The 15,929-nt window shown below is 46.1% G+C and overlaps 5 protein-coding genes across 5 annotated transcripts; 4 read left to right on the top strand and 1 right to left on the bottom strand.

Moving 5' to 3' along the window:
• Positions 1-35: 35 nt before the first annotated feature.
• Positions 36-1,566, top strand: GGS25DRAFT_480873 (uncharacterized protein). Its single transcript, XM_049260120.1, has 5 exons — positions 36-503; positions 566-624; positions 685-781; positions 884-971; positions 1,063-1,566. Exons 1-5 carry the CDS (start codon positions 411-413, stop codon positions 1,179-1,181), a joined length of 456 nt encoding a protein of 151 aa, XP_049118749.1. The 5' UTR covers positions 36-410; the 3' UTR covers positions 1,182-1,566.
• Positions 1,567-3,564: 1,998 nt separating this feature from the next.
• GGS25DRAFT_519280 (Cupredoxin) lies at positions 3,565-4,641 on the top strand (the record flags this gene model as incomplete). Its single annotated transcript, XM_049263677.1, has 3 exons — positions 3,565-4,144; positions 4,202-4,546; positions 4,610-4,641. 3 exons carry the CDS (start codon positions 3,565-3,567, stop codon positions 4,639-4,641), a joined length of 957 nt encoding a protein of 318 aa, XP_049118748.1.
• A 294-nt stretch (positions 4,642-4,935) lies between these two features.
• Positions 4,936-6,116, bottom strand: GGS25DRAFT_480868 (uncharacterized protein). Its single transcript, XM_049260119.1, has 3 exons — positions 5,759-6,116; positions 5,531-5,615; positions 4,936-5,365 (listed from the first exon to the last, which is right to left on the bottom strand). Exons 1-3 carry the CDS (start codon positions 5,819-5,821, stop codon positions 5,328-5,330), a joined length of 186 nt encoding a protein of 61 aa, XP_049118747.1. The 5' UTR covers positions 5,822-6,116; the 3' UTR covers positions 4,936-5,327.
• Positions 6,117-7,967: 1,851 nt separating this feature from the next.
• On the top strand, positions 7,968-8,783 carry GGS25DRAFT_519278 (uncharacterized protein; the record flags this gene model as incomplete). The annotated part of the gene is made up of 1 exon (XM_049263676.1): positions 7,968-8,783. The coding sequence occupies one exon, from the start codon at positions 7,968-7,970 to the stop codon at positions 8,781-8,783; it is 816 nt and encodes a 271-aa protein (XP_049118746.1).
• A 1,413-nt stretch (positions 8,784-10,196) lies between these two features.
• On the top strand, positions 10,197-12,755 carry GGS25DRAFT_519277 (uncharacterized protein; the record flags this gene model as incomplete). Its single annotated transcript, XM_049263675.1, has 7 exons — positions 10,197-10,364; positions 10,499-10,987; positions 11,040-11,827; positions 11,880-12,075; positions 12,131-12,475; positions 12,541-12,573; positions 12,624-12,755. 7 exons carry the CDS (start codon positions 10,197-10,199, stop codon positions 12,753-12,755), a joined length of 2,151 nt encoding a protein of 716 aa, XP_049118745.1.
• Between the last annotated feature and the right edge of the window lie 3,174 nt (positions 12,756-15,929).

The raw sequence follows: 15,929 nt of genomic DNA, 5'->3' as shown, positions 1-15,929 counted from the left end.
CCGTGGTACAGCCTGTGCCCTGTGGACCGTGCATACAACATTGAATTACAGTAGTTAGTAACTAACTATTTGAAGCAGCTTCAAATTGAAGGTGCCTTGTGAATATCAACAATACTCAGTGAAACTAAGTCCTCATTTACCTAACCATAAAAATAAAAATAAAAATAATTCATTTGAGCATGCGAGAAACTCACAATTTGCCAATTTCGAATTAGGCGAACCAGAGAAGAAGTCTTGGTCTACGACAACATTGAACACTCCTTTCCTCTCTAAGATTGGTTTTCACAATAACTATTACATAGTGACCTTTCTAACATCAATCATTTCTTTCTTCAAAACAGCGATAACATCAGCAGCAACAACAACGGGACTGATTCGCACGTGCACTCATTAAGAGACGAGTCGTCAAGATGAGTCCATCTGAGGAACCACTAACCCACGATGAGATTTGGGATGACTCAACCCTTGTTAGATCGTGGGATGATGCTCTAGAAGAATACAAGGTACTTCCAAGATCTCGCACATCAAACTGATTAGTACTCTGCGGCTCACCACTGTTGTCAAGAAATATCACAGCATCCACAGAAATGGAGGTAATGTGGAAGATCTTCTAAGCTCTAACCAGTGCGTATGATTTTCCCCTATTCCTAGCAGCCTTCAAATGCTCACAGAAGATCCTTCAAGGACTACTTCGGATGCCAAGAATGGGGCTGATGAAGCCCACGAACCGTCAACCCGTGATGGTCCCCAAACAGATTCCGAAATGAGAGGGGACACCACTGTAAGTTATCATCCAGACTAAGTTGAATTACTCCCCCCAGAAAATCTTCCGGGTGATCAATAAAGCTTGGCTTAGATCTCCCAAGATTCTGACGAAACACAGGACGGAAGACAAGAGAACGGAAAGTCAACCATCCAGCATAGCCATCCGCTTGGTGGAGGTCCCGGCCCTGGAGGGCTACTAGGTTCAGGTGAGCATCAGACGAGCCCCAGTCGTCCTGACCTGTCGCGATAAGGAACAGCCCTACCAGAGACAACGTTTAACTAATGATTATACTATAGTGCAAGACGAAGGTCTCAAGAGACTGCTAATGTCATGGTACTACGCAGGCTATTACACCGGCCTTTACGAAGGCCAACGCCAACAAGAGCCACCTCAACAAGAATCTGAAAAGAGGTGAAAAATAATACATAAGTCTAAAGGGTGCGCAAGTCGACCCGAGATCTACAGTCGTTGCAAAATCGTTCATGGGATTGGCTCGATTAACAAGGATTCGTAACGCCATGCGTTACAACCTTCTGAGGAACGCTCTTAAGGATGGTGACGTTGTCATCTGGGTTACGCTTTGTAATGGGCATGCGACAAGTAACGCATCAATTGTAGCTGTTGGAAAGAGTCCAACAGAGCACTACAAATTACTACATAGGTAGTAATAAACGATGAGGAGGAAAAGGGAGGAGGGAGGAGGGAGGATGGAAGGAGGAATCAAGTCAAGGCTGTATATATGCATGTTACTCATGAAAACCATGAACAGACTCTTCCCTATTCCGGACTTTGAATAACAGCCTAGCCGTGATAGGTTTGTTTCTTTTTATTGAACAAGAAACAAAAGCTGTGAATTGTTGGAATCCCCCTTGTGAGATTCAAGAATGATCCTATTCAGAGTGACAATCTCAAATCCAACACTTGGAATGGGCAGTCAACAGCACTTTCGTTACCACTCCTACATCTAAGCGCTTAAGTCACTCTAACATAGTTAGTTACTATGTAGAATTATGATATTATGGCAGTCGGTATTATACTATGTCGTCGTATAGGTTCAGCTATTATCTAGAGGCCGCCAGTTTCAACTCATTGCGCGCTTTTAGCACATGACAGTGATGACACATGGTAATTCTCCATGAGGCCGGAAGTTGGAAGGATGGCAAAGGAAGCTGTACAAAGTAAATGAGACTAGTCAAGAAGCAGCATACTTTGCGGAAGAACCAGTAAGTATGTAGTTAGAGGGCAGGGATATTTTCATAAGCGTGATATGTAGACTATTGTAGTAATACTACAAGATAAGGTTGGCCCTTAAGCAGGTACAGAAATCCCATGCAATCCCATGTGTTCCAGAAGTTCAGATGATAACAAGGATTTGTTACTTAACTATCCCCAGGGCCCCAGATCTCCTCTTAGGCTCTTACAGATAATAGTTAGTTACTAGAAGGAAACATGCACGTTTCATGCCAAGGACTGTTGCATTGGTTCGGTAACAACTTGGAAGTCCCCTTTTCTTACATCCATAGATTCTAGAGTACGGACATAAGCGCCAGTACTTAATATGTATGTAATATTCAATGTGAACTTTGATGTCACTATTCAATGTTGTACGGCATAGTAAAGGACGGAATAGTTGAAGGTTGATCCCGACTCCCTGACAAGTTACAACTGAACTTAATGCTTGCATGTGGTATAAGTTAATTGCCAAGCACGGAGTACGGCAAGCTAAAAGTCAGTAAAAGTCAGTTAAAAGTCAACTTTAATAGCTGACATCTTATAGGACGCCTTAGGTGGATAACAAAACTCAATTCAACATTGACTATTAACTATGTACTACTAGGTACTAGTAGTACCTGCTACTACCTGGGCCTTGTGATGGATGATACATGCCTAGTATTCACACGGCTGGCTCATTTCAAAATCCATCTTCACCGTCAAATCTTAAAAAGAACTCATTTCATAACTCGAAGGTAGTAATTATTTCAATTCATTTGGTATACACATATGTAAATCATTGACAGAATGGATCAATTTAGGATTAGAGACTCCTCCTACCAGGGTAAGTTGGGGTTTGAGCTATGACATTTAATCCTTGTACCCCTGATCTATAAGTCTGTTTAGGCGAAGGGTCAAAACACCATCCGAGACATTTCTGTCACAACCTCCTCCTAACTCTAAGCATCTAAGGTAACCCAAGCCCATGGCATACCTTGGTGCCGCCAGACCCGTCCTGGTTCTAGGACCGCCTTATTCTACATACTATGTTAGTATGTCGTACCTAGGGTATACTACTAATACCCTAACTACCTAAACAGTTCAAATGACATTCTTCCGAACGCCGCCCATCTGTGTACAACTCCACTTTGAGATCGGCTACTCTTGGCCCCGGGCAGGCATACCTAGGCATACCTAGGCATACCCAGTTGCATCCTGCACGGAGGTTTTGCTAGACCTGTTTCGAGAGCAACTCCTGGTCAAGGAGGCAAGATGTCAGGATGCCAGGGCACGCTCCAAGACCTGATGGATCTTCATCTTCGATTTAAGTAACGAGGTCCCCCTTCTGGCCCAAAGGTGGGTTGTTTCTTCTTCACTCCTCTAAAGACGACTTGTTCTGTGTATACGCTCTTTTCTTTTCGCTCTCTGTGCTTCGTGTGCTTTATCACTATCCATTCTCTTAATTACGAGCAGGCCCTCGCCTTTACAGCATCTCATTTGCCAGGTCCAATACGGTTATTCAGGAATTTCCATCTACAACGACTCCTTCCGTAAACATTACGTTTAATTCCTATTAAATCGACATCATGAAGTACGCCGCAGCTCTATCGCTAGCCGTTGCGCCTCTGGCCATCGCTAAAGCCGTCCACAATGTCTACCCTCAACACAAGAGGACTAGCCACATGAAGGGTGAAGCCTCCAAGGGTGAAGTTCTTAACCTGATAGAAGGCGTCTCTCTCGGAAGCACGACTCAGGTTATTGTCATTTGGGCGAACCCTGGAGCCAACGCCGAGACCACAACCCTCCACGAGCAGGTTACCGTAACCCAGACAGTTACCGCTGGTGCGCAAGCAACAGTAATTGGAACCGATACCCTCGCTCAAGGTGCTACCACCACAGCCGTCGCTGGCGCGATACAAACACACCACGTCCAGGTTGGTGGCGATGCCGGCCTCGTCTTCACCCCCGCTGAGGTGAAGGCCAACGTGGGCGACATGGTCGTCTTCGAATTCATGAGCATGAACCACACTGCTACTCAATCAACTTTCGCCGAGCCTTGCAAGGCTATGGAGGGTGGTATGGACTCTGGTTTCCAGGCGAACCCCAACAACACCGTCTCCCCCGCTCCCGCCGTTGCCATGCAAGTCATGACCACTGAGCCTTTATGTGAGTAGAAATCTTCCCATTCACATGCAATTATTCATAACTAACCAATTCCAATAGGGTTCTACTGCAAGCAGAAGGGTCACTGCGGCAAGGGCATGACCTTCTCCATCAACCCTACTGCTGAGAAGTCCCAAGCTATCTTCCAGCAAATGGCCATTGCCCAGAATGGTGCCGGAGCCGGCAGCGCTATCACCGGCAACGCCACTGAGACTGCCCCTGCCGCCTCTTCGGCTGTTGCAGCCGCGCCTCCTGCTGCCACAGGAGCTGTCGAGATGCCCTCTGGCGTCACCCCCGGCTCTGGCCTCATGGAGAACGGTGCTTGTGTTTGCGCTGTTACCTGCGGTGCTGGCAGCTTTCCCGCTGTACAGGCCCAAGGTGTAGGTGCCTTCGGTGGCTTCGCAGGTTAGTAGCTCTTCCAATCAGATCTGTCTTCCGAAGACAATATGCTCATCATCTTTGTAACAGGAGCTCTACCTTCCGGCATGATGGAAGCCTAAGGGAATAATGGGAGTGGCGTCCGGTTTTTGGGGGGAATCACGAGTATGATACCGAGGCGAACTTGCTAGCTGCTTGCAGGGAGCGAGATGGTCCCATGTTTCCGGAGGTTAAAACCTGAATGACTACCTAGACTTCTTTTTTTCGATATTACCTGGCATTTGGGGGCTTTTTTTTGAACAATATGACTGGATCGTATACTATATAGGTGCACTTAATAGGTCATCATAAGAAGTAAAATATTACTTCTGTTTAATATCGTAACCTTGCGTCTTTTGATTCACTTTGACTTGATTGGCCGATTGTCTTGCTTAATTACTTTAAACTTGTGTGTTGTGATGCTATTATGTTGAATACCAAAACTGTCAATACGTTATTACGCTACGTCTAAGTCACAAATGATTTTAGATTATATTAGGTGCTGGACTATATATCACGTTCACCTAAATCAACGACGAAGAGGGAAGGAAGGGCAAGGAACGAAAATGTGGGAAATGTCCAGACGCCGTAGCACGTCTCGGAACCGGAGATCCTGCTAAAAAAAGGGCAATTTCGCCTATGTGTCGTGATATCGTGAAAACGGCTTCTTCTTCCTCCTCATCATCACACACACACACCCAACGTCTATATTAGTTTAATAAATAACTTCTCTCCTTGCGCGCACGCCTGCCTCTACGTTTGGGTTTTTTTACTTCTTGTCTCCGGCTCCTTGCTTCTTCGCGTCGGCTAGGAAAGGGGGATCGTATCAGTTATTTTGTCCATCATATGGTTGGGGTGTGTAGGGGTATGTTGTGCATGGATAGGCGGTCTATGTGGAGGTGAGGTAGATATAGGTGGATAGGTAGGTAGGTAGGTAGGTAGGTAGGGTGATCGTGGATTGTTAAATCTTACCAGCAGCTTGCTTCTTGCGCATCATCTCGGCGACGGCTTCCTTGTCGCGCTGCATCTCGAAGCCAGTCTTGCCGCTCTTTGATTTCTGTAGGAGGGAGAGAGAGATGATTAGTATGGATGCTACGATCACTTTTTATACCACAGTGCCTGGTTTTTTTTTTTTTTTTTTTTTTTATGGCTGTTGGATGTCGAGATGGTCGGCAAGAAAAGTTGATTGATGAGACTTACCTGAGCAGCCTGGGCTTTGAGGTTCTTCTCACGCGCCTTTTCACGCTGGTTGCCGCGAGCCATCGTTTATTTGGCTTTCGTGTTTGTTTGACGAGATTTAAAATGAAGAAGGGGTGTGTGGTAGAGCGGCGCTTGATAAAACGCGAAGGCGAAGCGAAGAAATGCTTTGTTTGTCGGGGTTGCCCTTTGTCGGAGGTAGAGAGGAAAAAGAGAAAGGGTGGGCGAGGAGGAAGAAAGAGTTGTTGGGTTGACTTGGGTCTGACTAGTGTAGTGTAAGGAGGAAAAAGAAAGGGATACAGGGCTAGGCTGGTTCATGTAGGCGTCTAGCCGCCTGGGTTCCTTAAAATAGGCGGGAGAAAAAAGAGCAAAAGGTACGGGGTTTAGGGGGAGACAGAGACGTGGGGTTTCCACTTAGAGCCGCGCTGTCAGCTGTAATGTCAGCTTTAATTAGGTACCTAGGGTATGTATCGCTGTGGGCGCGTTTAGCTGCTTGGAGCGCAGACCCTTTTCAGTGGGCCTGGTCAACTGTAAATGCCTGTAAGCATGGGCGCCAGAACCCACGGGGGAGACTCCTGAGCCAATCATGCTGCATTGTAATCGCCTATTTGGCCCGCAAAACGGGTACTAGACCTTCTGAATCCTTCTGAACTCTTCGAAGGATACATATGTACCTGGAGCATTTCAATTGTGGATGAATTCGATCACTCTTCAGATTTCCAGATGTCTGTTAATAGACATGTGTACCACATAGGTCTGTATCATCATTCATGTCTGGTCATCTCTTTGAAATCGGTCTGAAGCCCATACGTTCTGTAGTGAAACAGATCAGTTATATATTTTATATTTGTAATACATAGTACAGTCCGCAGACATGAAGACTGGGATGCATCATAACTATGTATATTTTTATCGCAACTTACACAAGGGTGCCTACTGTAATATGAACATTCAATCTATTCTGTAAAGTGTTCGCGGTACATACGACATATTATATGAATATATTATATGAATATATTACCATTTAGCTAAGGATCTTGGTGGGGTTATTCATGATCGATATTATATGTGTAGTTACATGGGAAATAGGCCAAAAAACGACATCTGGGCGTGAAACAATGTTAGAGAATTGTCAGCCAATAGATCTGTAGTCCCAACCCAATTCTCACGATGTATTCGCTCAAAGGAGCAACACCGTCTTGAAATCATTGGATGAGGTGAGGTTTCGCTGCAGGTTCAATATCACATACCCTACCTGCCGGTTTCTCATTATCATAGTACGTGGATCGTTAAAACTTGTGATTCGTGTCAGTTCGCCAAGCAGATTGTTGCATGGTGTTGATCTAAACTGACGAAGGGAACTGATTCACCCACCTGCATCGCGGGAGGATGCAAGCAATTCATCTCCAAGATCAGGTCCTCGTACCCCTCTAACCCTAACCTAGTATAATGGGTAGGGATGAATCCTTGCTAGGTTTTTGGCGAGTGTAGATATTTCGATCTTAACCGGCTCCTAAGAAATTCACGGGCACTTACCGGCCAATGGCTTGAGCTATTTCGAGTTCCTTTAAGGATGCACCTCAGGCTACAATCGAGCCCGAGACCATTCACCCTCCAGACCGTCCATTGGCCAGGCCAAAAACAACTGCCCAATGCGAAACATCGATGCCGCCCCGAAAAGAGCTGCTAGGTCAGGTCCTTGGTCTTCCTATTGTTCGATTGTTCTATTAAATCATTATCTTTCCTTACAACCCTTCTTTAAAGGAAATTTTCCTTTTTTCAATTATTAAAAGATCCAGAGCGCCTGGTCTGCCAACTTTCATTGTACATCGACCTGGAGTGACAAGGACCCATTGTCCTTGACGGACTCACATAATACCAATATCTTCAACTTCATTCATTGTCTTAAACCCCATAAAACTTTTGTTGATGCGCCTGGCAGCGCCTCACTTTCCCTCCCTCACACGCATAACTTTCCTTCCACGTCTCTTCTCGACCAAATCTCCTCCGCCAACCCACGTTCATTCGATCGAAATCTCCAGATCTGCTAGCCAGATTCCTCGTTTGTATTAAAGAAAAAAAAACTCACAACTGCTGGCAGTTTCAACGGTTGGTTCCCTTTTTCTAGAACCCCGTAATGCTACCAAAGCAACGAAACGCTAATGCTTATATACCTAGAGATATCACACTAGGTATTACCAAGGCCCTCAAGATGGTGGGAATAAAATCTGGTTCCGGCTTCCAAGGCTCTGCCTACGTCATCCTTCAGGTAATTCGCTACTGTAACATCGCCGTTCTCCTCGCCGTTATATTCGTTTCGGGAGTTATGATGTACTTCGCCAAGATGCCAAACGGCTTCCAGTTCTTCAATGACGTTTCCCTGGCTTTTGTTATCGCCGTCGCCGGTCTCCTGCTGTGGACCGAGCTTCCTATTAACTTGGGCAAGAGAATCATTGCAGAGAACTGGCCCGTCATTGGTGAGAATCGTGGCTTCACCTGGCTCGGTGTCGCCATGATTCTCATGGGCAGTCATCATCTGGGCGCGCTCAGCAATGACACCTACAACAACAAGAACGTACCATTCCAGGCCTGGCAAGCGATCATGGGATCCGGTATTATCGCCATCGCTTTCGGCGTCACCAACATCCTGGCCTCGCTCATCTTTAGCAACCGAACCAACGGTGTCCACGCTCGTGAGGTTCGTAGCAATGGCGCAACTACCAGGGATGTCAACTTCACCGAGGAGTATGACAGCTACCGAAGCAACTCGATTCGCAAGGAGAAAACGAAGAGCCTATGGTTCCTCGGAAAGGGCGCTGCCAAACCTAAGATCAGCCACCCCATTACTCGCGATGTCGAATACGGACAGGACGACCAGCTCCCCATCGTCGATGACCGCAGCAGCCCGATCATCCCCGATGTGAAGCGTCCCCCAACCGCACTACACCCTGCCTACAATGCCGGATCAAGAGCCAGCCGATACAGTGAGGCCAGCCATCTTGATCGCTTTACTGAGAATAGGATATGAGTCTCGCGACCTTTATGGAATGGCCAGGGGGTTTCAGCCTAGGTAGGCACTGAATACTCATAGCATAACGACATCCACGGTGTTCAGTGAGGAGAGGCGTTGCGGTTGATTTGCAGATACCCTGAATCGGGCCAACAGGCATTATTTCCTTTTTTTATATTTTATCCAATGGGTTCATTATAGCATTGATTAGGTAATTAGGTGGCATGAGGTATGCATGGCTTGGACGACGATACATTAATTATGACTTTTTCTTTTCCGTTATGCAAATTGATTCAATGTTGTATTCTTTGAAGTGTGATGAATGCTGAAGATTGAAGTAACATGAACTGCAGTGTGGTACTACTGTAGGTAGAGTACTATTGATGAGTCATCACGTATTGATGTCTTTCAATAGGTTCGCACGTGACCTTTCTAATTCCATTCATTGTCATTCAATAATCCTCGTACTGTGTACCGAGGAATTTATTACCGCAGTAACCACATTCATGTCACTGGTACTAGATCAATGGTAGTACTGTGTACATAACTAATACTCTTTCCGATGTACTAGTGATTCTACTATTCTAGTGCATGTAACTTTTCCGTGTACTACTAAGGTTAGTACAATACATACATACATGGACTTCATCGACCCAAGCTTCCCATCTCCTACCACTACAATAACCTCAAATTTATTTTGCGCACCTTTGGACCTTCTAACTTTTAACCCAAGACAACTTTGTTGAAATTGGACTTTTCGCTTATTTTAGCAAATACTTCTACTTTCCTCCTACCTTCAAAACAATTGTTCATTCTTCGCAACGGCCTTTCATCTCTCTTTCACTCCTTCTTTAACATCGACGCCATCCAACCTTGTTTCTTAACCCGTTTCCTGTCCTCGGACCAACAACACGCTCTAGTTGATTTTCAACTCGTTTCGTTCACGTTCACGTTCGCGTTCGCGTTCAAAACATTTGTCGATTAGCACTATACTGAGTAAGGGCTTAGCAAGAATCATTAAAAAGCATTGCGCGCGTAGTTCTCGCCCGGAGGCCCCGTCGGCGTAGCGGGGTCCTCGCGAAGGCTGTCGTTGATGGTTTTGAATGCTCAATACCTAGTCTTCCAGTATTGAACCACAATTTGGCAAATTCGGAGAGTCAACCAAGAACTGCCTAGCATTTCCATTCTCCCACTTGTCTTCTTTCTTTCATGAGAACATTGAATGCGAAACACACACAGTGGCTATAGCATTTACGACATTACCTCGGAACTCGACGATTATTCCTGCACCAGTGCTACACATTGAAGAACAACAACCACCACCTAACGAGTTTTAATATTACGATACCTGACACCATCCTTGGCGACATTACCCTTCAATAGCACCTTCCTCATCTTAATCCCTTTCTACTTCCATTTAATTCAGCAACCATGTCGCACGAATCCGAGTCCGAGGCTGTGGCCGCCGATTTCCGTGACGCTCTCGACGACCTCGCCGGTTTTGCTCGCGCTGAAATCAATAACCTTACTCTAATCGCAAGAGAGAATACTGAGCATGCCCTCGCTATCTCTGGAGCTCTTCAAGAGCACATCAAGCGAGTAAGTTCACGCTTCCTCCCTTCCTCCCCTCCTCTGATTGTGGTACATCATACGTGTTTCATTTACATGTCACGTTGTAACTAGGGACAATATAACGTGTATACACGTATTAGTATACTAACAGGTGCTTATAGGTCGTTCCTCAAAAGAAACTCCCAGCTTTGTATGTCCTTGACAGCATTGTCAAGAATGTGGGCACACCATATACGATCTTCCTTAGCAAAAGGCTCTACCAGACATTCATGGATGCCTACGCTTCGGTTGACATGGCCACCCGGCGGAAGATGGACGAGATGCTCAGGACGTGGAAGGAACCTGTGCAAGGCTCTCTCGATAACCGACCTATATTCCCCCCAGACGTCACGCGACCCATCGAGAACGCCCTGATTAAGGCAAGAACGACTATGCTACAGGCACAGCAGGAGTACACGAGGAATCAGCAGCAACTGCTTGGTCGTGGGAGACCAATGAGTCGGGGTGTGCCTTATCGTGAAACCCCTACCCCTCCAAATGCCCATACACCTCAAGCCAATGGCTATCCACCGACTTCAATGCCCGCAGTCAATGGCTCTTCCCATACTAATCCCACTCCGGTAGCACAACCCAGCTACTCACAACATCCGGTAGGTGTCCAAATACCGCGTACAATGGTAATATAGCTAATATTGAATTTAGACTCATATACCCCCACAGTCTCGATCTACGCCACAACCAACACAGGCCCAAATGGCCTATCACCATCCTCAGCTAGGAGGTTATGGCACACCACAGGTTGGAATCAGCGTAGAAGCTTTAAAACAAGATATCCGTGGACTCATCACTGCCTCCGAGTCTCAGTTGGCACAAAGTCCACATGAACCTAGTATACAGAAGAGACTGAAGGCTCTGGTGGATTTACAATCGATTCTCCAGACGCAGAACCTGCCACAAGATCAGATAATGCTTATAAAGAACCAAATAACTGATCTTGCCGTGACCATAAGAGCACCCCAGGTTTATCCTGCCACTACACCTACACCCCTGCCACAATCTGTAGCTGTAGCCCCTCCTCCAGCAGCGACTCCAAAGGTCTCTCTGGATACTCTATTCGGTGCAGGCACTTTGGCTGCTTTGGTGGCACGAAATTCAGTGACACCACAGGCGTCTGCACCTTATGTTCACCCCCCTCCCCCCGCTGCTATACATACCCCAGCTCAAAGAGTTGAGCCTCAGAAGCCTACTATGACTCAACCGGCACCGCCCTCAGACCCTAAAGCACTGATGGACATGTTGAGGCAGGCCGGCCTACTTCCGACCTCCAACCCAGTGGGTACTTCAGCGACAGGCCCTCGCCCTCCCCCCTCAAAGTCATACCCGCCCTCCCTAGCCATTCTAGGAATGGCTAATAACAATCAGCCCGACCGGCCTATGACTATTGAGGCATTTACGCAAGACATCATCCTCCGGCCATCGTCACTGAAGCAGTAAGCCCCCCCACATGAAACTATGTTTAAACCGGTACTAATGAACTTATAGATACCGCCCTCATTTGCTTCCTTTCCTTTTTGGGTCTTTGGGGCCTCAGTGTACGCAGTGTGGGCGCCGGTTCACAAAAGATGAAGAAGGCAAGAAACGGAAGACCGCCCACATGGATTGGCACTTCCACGTGAACCAACGAATTGCCGACGCTGAGAAACGAGGGCAGCACCGAAGCTGGCTAGTCGACGAAGTGGTGAGTAATCCCAATCTAATCATGTGCGGCAGATGGGTAGCTAATATTATTCTAGGATTGGATCAAAACGAGAGAAACCATCGACGAGGATCATGTCGCTCCTCCCGGTGATTCTAATACTACCTCAGGCACCTTCGCTCCGAAGACACCCAAGATACAGTACATACCTGTCCCTGACGATCCCAACTTGGCAAATAGCGTGTGTAGCATCTGCCAAGAGAAATTCGAGACAAGATGGCTAGATGACGCTCAGGAGTTTGTGTGGGCAGACGCCATGCAGACTGGCAATAAGATTTATCATGCCAGCTGCTATCGAGAGGCGTTCAAGGATGGCGGAAGTACGCCGGTGTATGCAAGGGGTACACCGGAGCCAACAACCGGAAATAAGAGGAAGGCTGAGGTGAGTTGTCAAATATAATGCACAACTTAAAAACGTAGGGCTAATCACTAATGTGTTGTAAGCAGGAAGAGTTGTCCTCCACACGAAGTAGGGGCAAGGTAAAGGTGGAGGGTACCTAGAATGTGCGTTCCCAACCAGTTCGTCATAGGGAAAGGCATTCCCATACGGCGCGCCCAGCTGCAGCACAACAGATTCCAGCACGACAGATTCCAGCCCGACAGATTCCAGCCCGACAGCGTCCGGTACGACAGAGTCCAGCACGCTCACGCTTGTCTTATAGGTGTCCAGGGTACCAGAACTATCGACCCTTGCGTCCGAGTCCCTTGCGAAACTCGTTCTAGGGGGGAAGCGCCACCCATGAATGTCTCGTATGTTTCGAGCCCATGGGATTTTGGGACTCCATCTAACAATGATGGATGTTGGAAAAGCGCCACGACAGCAGGATACACCATTCTTGTATCTGACTGCCTCTTGGGAAAGAAGCGGGTACATAAAGGGTAGAGGCAGAGGACGGGTGAAATACTAATCATAGATTCATCTTTTGTCCCATAGTCCACCACCTACACATATACCATATACTATCCCATCACCCGGTTGCCCTTGGTGTAAGGTGAATGGAGCAACAGCAGTAGCGGGACAGGCGATAATAGAGTATGTTGCGGTGCAATTGCAGAGAAAAATCATGCGTGTGAGGCTATATGATATTTGCTTTTTGCTCTACCTGGATTTGCTTGCAACTTGGCGAGCGTACAGAGGCATCGATGGCCTGTTATAGGCCTAGGCAGCAAATAGTAAAACTACTTTCCCGTACTATGTCCCCTTCTAAGTTATTCCTTTTTTTCGGTGATTAATATGTGTGTAATGACTCATGAGTCTTGGGGTGAGATTGCGTCTGGGGCTTTGAGGATGTGACATGGGTTTTAGTAAGAAAGGCGATAATATGGTTGTAAGATCTCGATGATATATAGGTATCTTTTCGTGTAGTTCTATCCTGGTGTCTCCTTTAAAGTCACTTGTTTGATACGGTATTTCGGTTTCTTATATAAAACATAATGACCTAATCCTAGGTAGTTTGTTATCACAAATCACCCCTTTTTGTTGCTTTTTGTGGATAGGTTACACGGAAATCATGACTGAAAACATGTACACTAGGTGTTACATACATTGTTCTCGTGGTAATGGAATTATGATCAGATGTTTAGGCATTGTGTGAATTGAAAAGGGGGTACATAACCAAGATACATACCTTACCAGCCCTGATATAGGGGTTAATGAGTGAGACATGTCAAGTTTGTGTCATATTGGGCTTCTGTCACTACGAGATACATTTTCAGTTGCTAAACAGGGCACTTTGGGGGCCAAAGCACACATAGAGTTGTTCTCAAATACGCAAAGAGACAGAACCCTGGGTACTATTATCCAAGGGCATCGTATTGTCTTGTTTGCTATACCTCGTGCTGACTAGGTGCAATATCATGTTCGATCTCAGATTAGGAGTTTAGAATATATTCGTCGACTGGTGTATCGTACTTAACTAGGTTTCATTATTAGAAGCCTTGAATAATTTGTTGATGTTACTCTAATGTTAGTAACGTATCTGTGATTATTGTGCTAGGTTAGAAGAGGACATGTCTTATTCTATTAATAGAGCTCAAGGCACACTTGTGTGGCCTGGTTTCTGGAGAGAATATACCATTGCTAATTAGATATAAATATAGATAACCGACCTACGTCTTAAGCTCTCCTCAAGCAAGATTGCGGGTTGCCAGCACCAGTTTCTGTCTATTAGGCATGGAATAGTTCTGAGTGTTGTTTTGCTCCTTTTTCATATCATTTCGTTATATACACAGCTATGTGAACGCTCCGGGGATATGCTGATGTCACAGTCACACGAAGACAAAAAGCATGGAAACAACTTCTCTCGCTCAATGCCCACCTAGAAGAGATACAATAATAGTCTGTATATACAGATGTGTCGAGAATTACGAACAATACAACTTGTGTTAACCAAGTGGTCCCTGATGAACACCTGCTATTCAGTCTAATTGTTTTCGTTTAGTTTTACACAGAGCCTCTATTGTAAAGCAAACCCGTCTTTACTGGCCCAATATGCTGTTTTTAACACATCCTGTGTGCTTGGGTAGGTAAAGCAAAAGAAAAAAACATGTTACATTCTCTATTACTACCTAAGCACTCGTAAGAATTATCGAAACGAGTCTACTTCCTACCGGAAGCGGGCGGTATCTAGTCATTTAGGCCCAGGTAACTAAGTTTGGCAACCATGGAAATAGAGTCAATATAGCATGTCAGTGAGTAGGTAGGTGTGCGAGTATCATAGCCTCGAATATCATAACAAAAGGGCCCAAACCTCAAAGAACCTACTTAGTGCCTATGTGTGTAGGTTAGGTGGTAGGTAATAAGTTGGGGTTTCATTTCAAACCAAGATGACCATGTCCATAGTGGCATAGCTTCGTCACATCGTAGAGAAGAGAAGAAATCATCATAGTACATTTATCACCAATTCACCAGGTTACACAACTTAGGAGATCACTTGTTAACTTATCTATGTTCTACTGATATGTAGTGACTACCTATCTACTTACGTAGATACTACGGCAGCTGAGCTTCCTCGAAAAGGCTCCGGCTTCTGTAGCATTCTAAAAAAAATAAAAAAAATAGAAAGTCTGACTCACCTCAGTACTCACCTCTACCTTTTTTGATTGGTTGGATAAATGGGCGTTATTTACCCCTTATTGAACCTGAATCTTTAGCAGACTTCTTTGTTTTCCACCTAGCGCTCCTAGAATCTCCCCGATTTATAGGTCTGCTTCGACGACCGTACATGATGATGATGACGATGTGATCGAAAATGATGTCAGACACTTTGTCCTAGGGGAGGAGAAGGGATGGAGGCCTTTCGTGCTCTCACGCATTCTTCACAGGGGAGTTCAGAAAAGGGGGGAATACAACGCTCAAGGGGTTCAGCTGAACGAAGCGAGGAGAATAGGGCCTACCTGGAGGAGCCATCTGCCCCTTTTTTCCTACGAGAAGGCCGTTGAATACCTGCCTACCTATTAAGCGTATTTGGAGAGTCCACCCCCCCCCCCCCCCCCCCCCCCCTATAACGAGATCAAACCTAAGTAGTGGTCGGTCGGTTTCGTACCCAAGACACGGCTTGTTTGCGGTACAGCAAACTGCATATCCTACCTGGCCGATAAACCTCAGCTGGTACTGGGGATCCAAAATCATCAACCAGTTGTTTGTCTTCCCGGTCACCAAACCAACTAACCCGCGCTGCGTATCGCTCGCTACACCCCCCCCCCCTCGTTGTACATCGTGTGCGAAGAACGAAGACTACCAAGCCTTTCCCCTTGGGCTTTTCGGGGATGTGTTTTGGCAGAAGCACCCATGCGACCGCTATAGGTACATGATCAATTTTCGAGCTTATCCTCCC

The sequence above is a fragment of the Hypoxylon fragiforme genome (genome assembly GCF_022984875.1).
Source record: "Hypoxylon fragiforme strain CBS 206.31 chromosome Unknown GGS25scaffold_3, whole genome shotgun sequence".
NCBI classification, from domain to species: domain Eukaryota; kingdom Fungi; phylum Ascomycota; class Sordariomycetes; order Xylariales; family Hypoxylaceae; genus Hypoxylon; species Hypoxylon fragiforme.
This window is presented reverse-complemented; position numbering and strand designations above follow the sequence as displayed.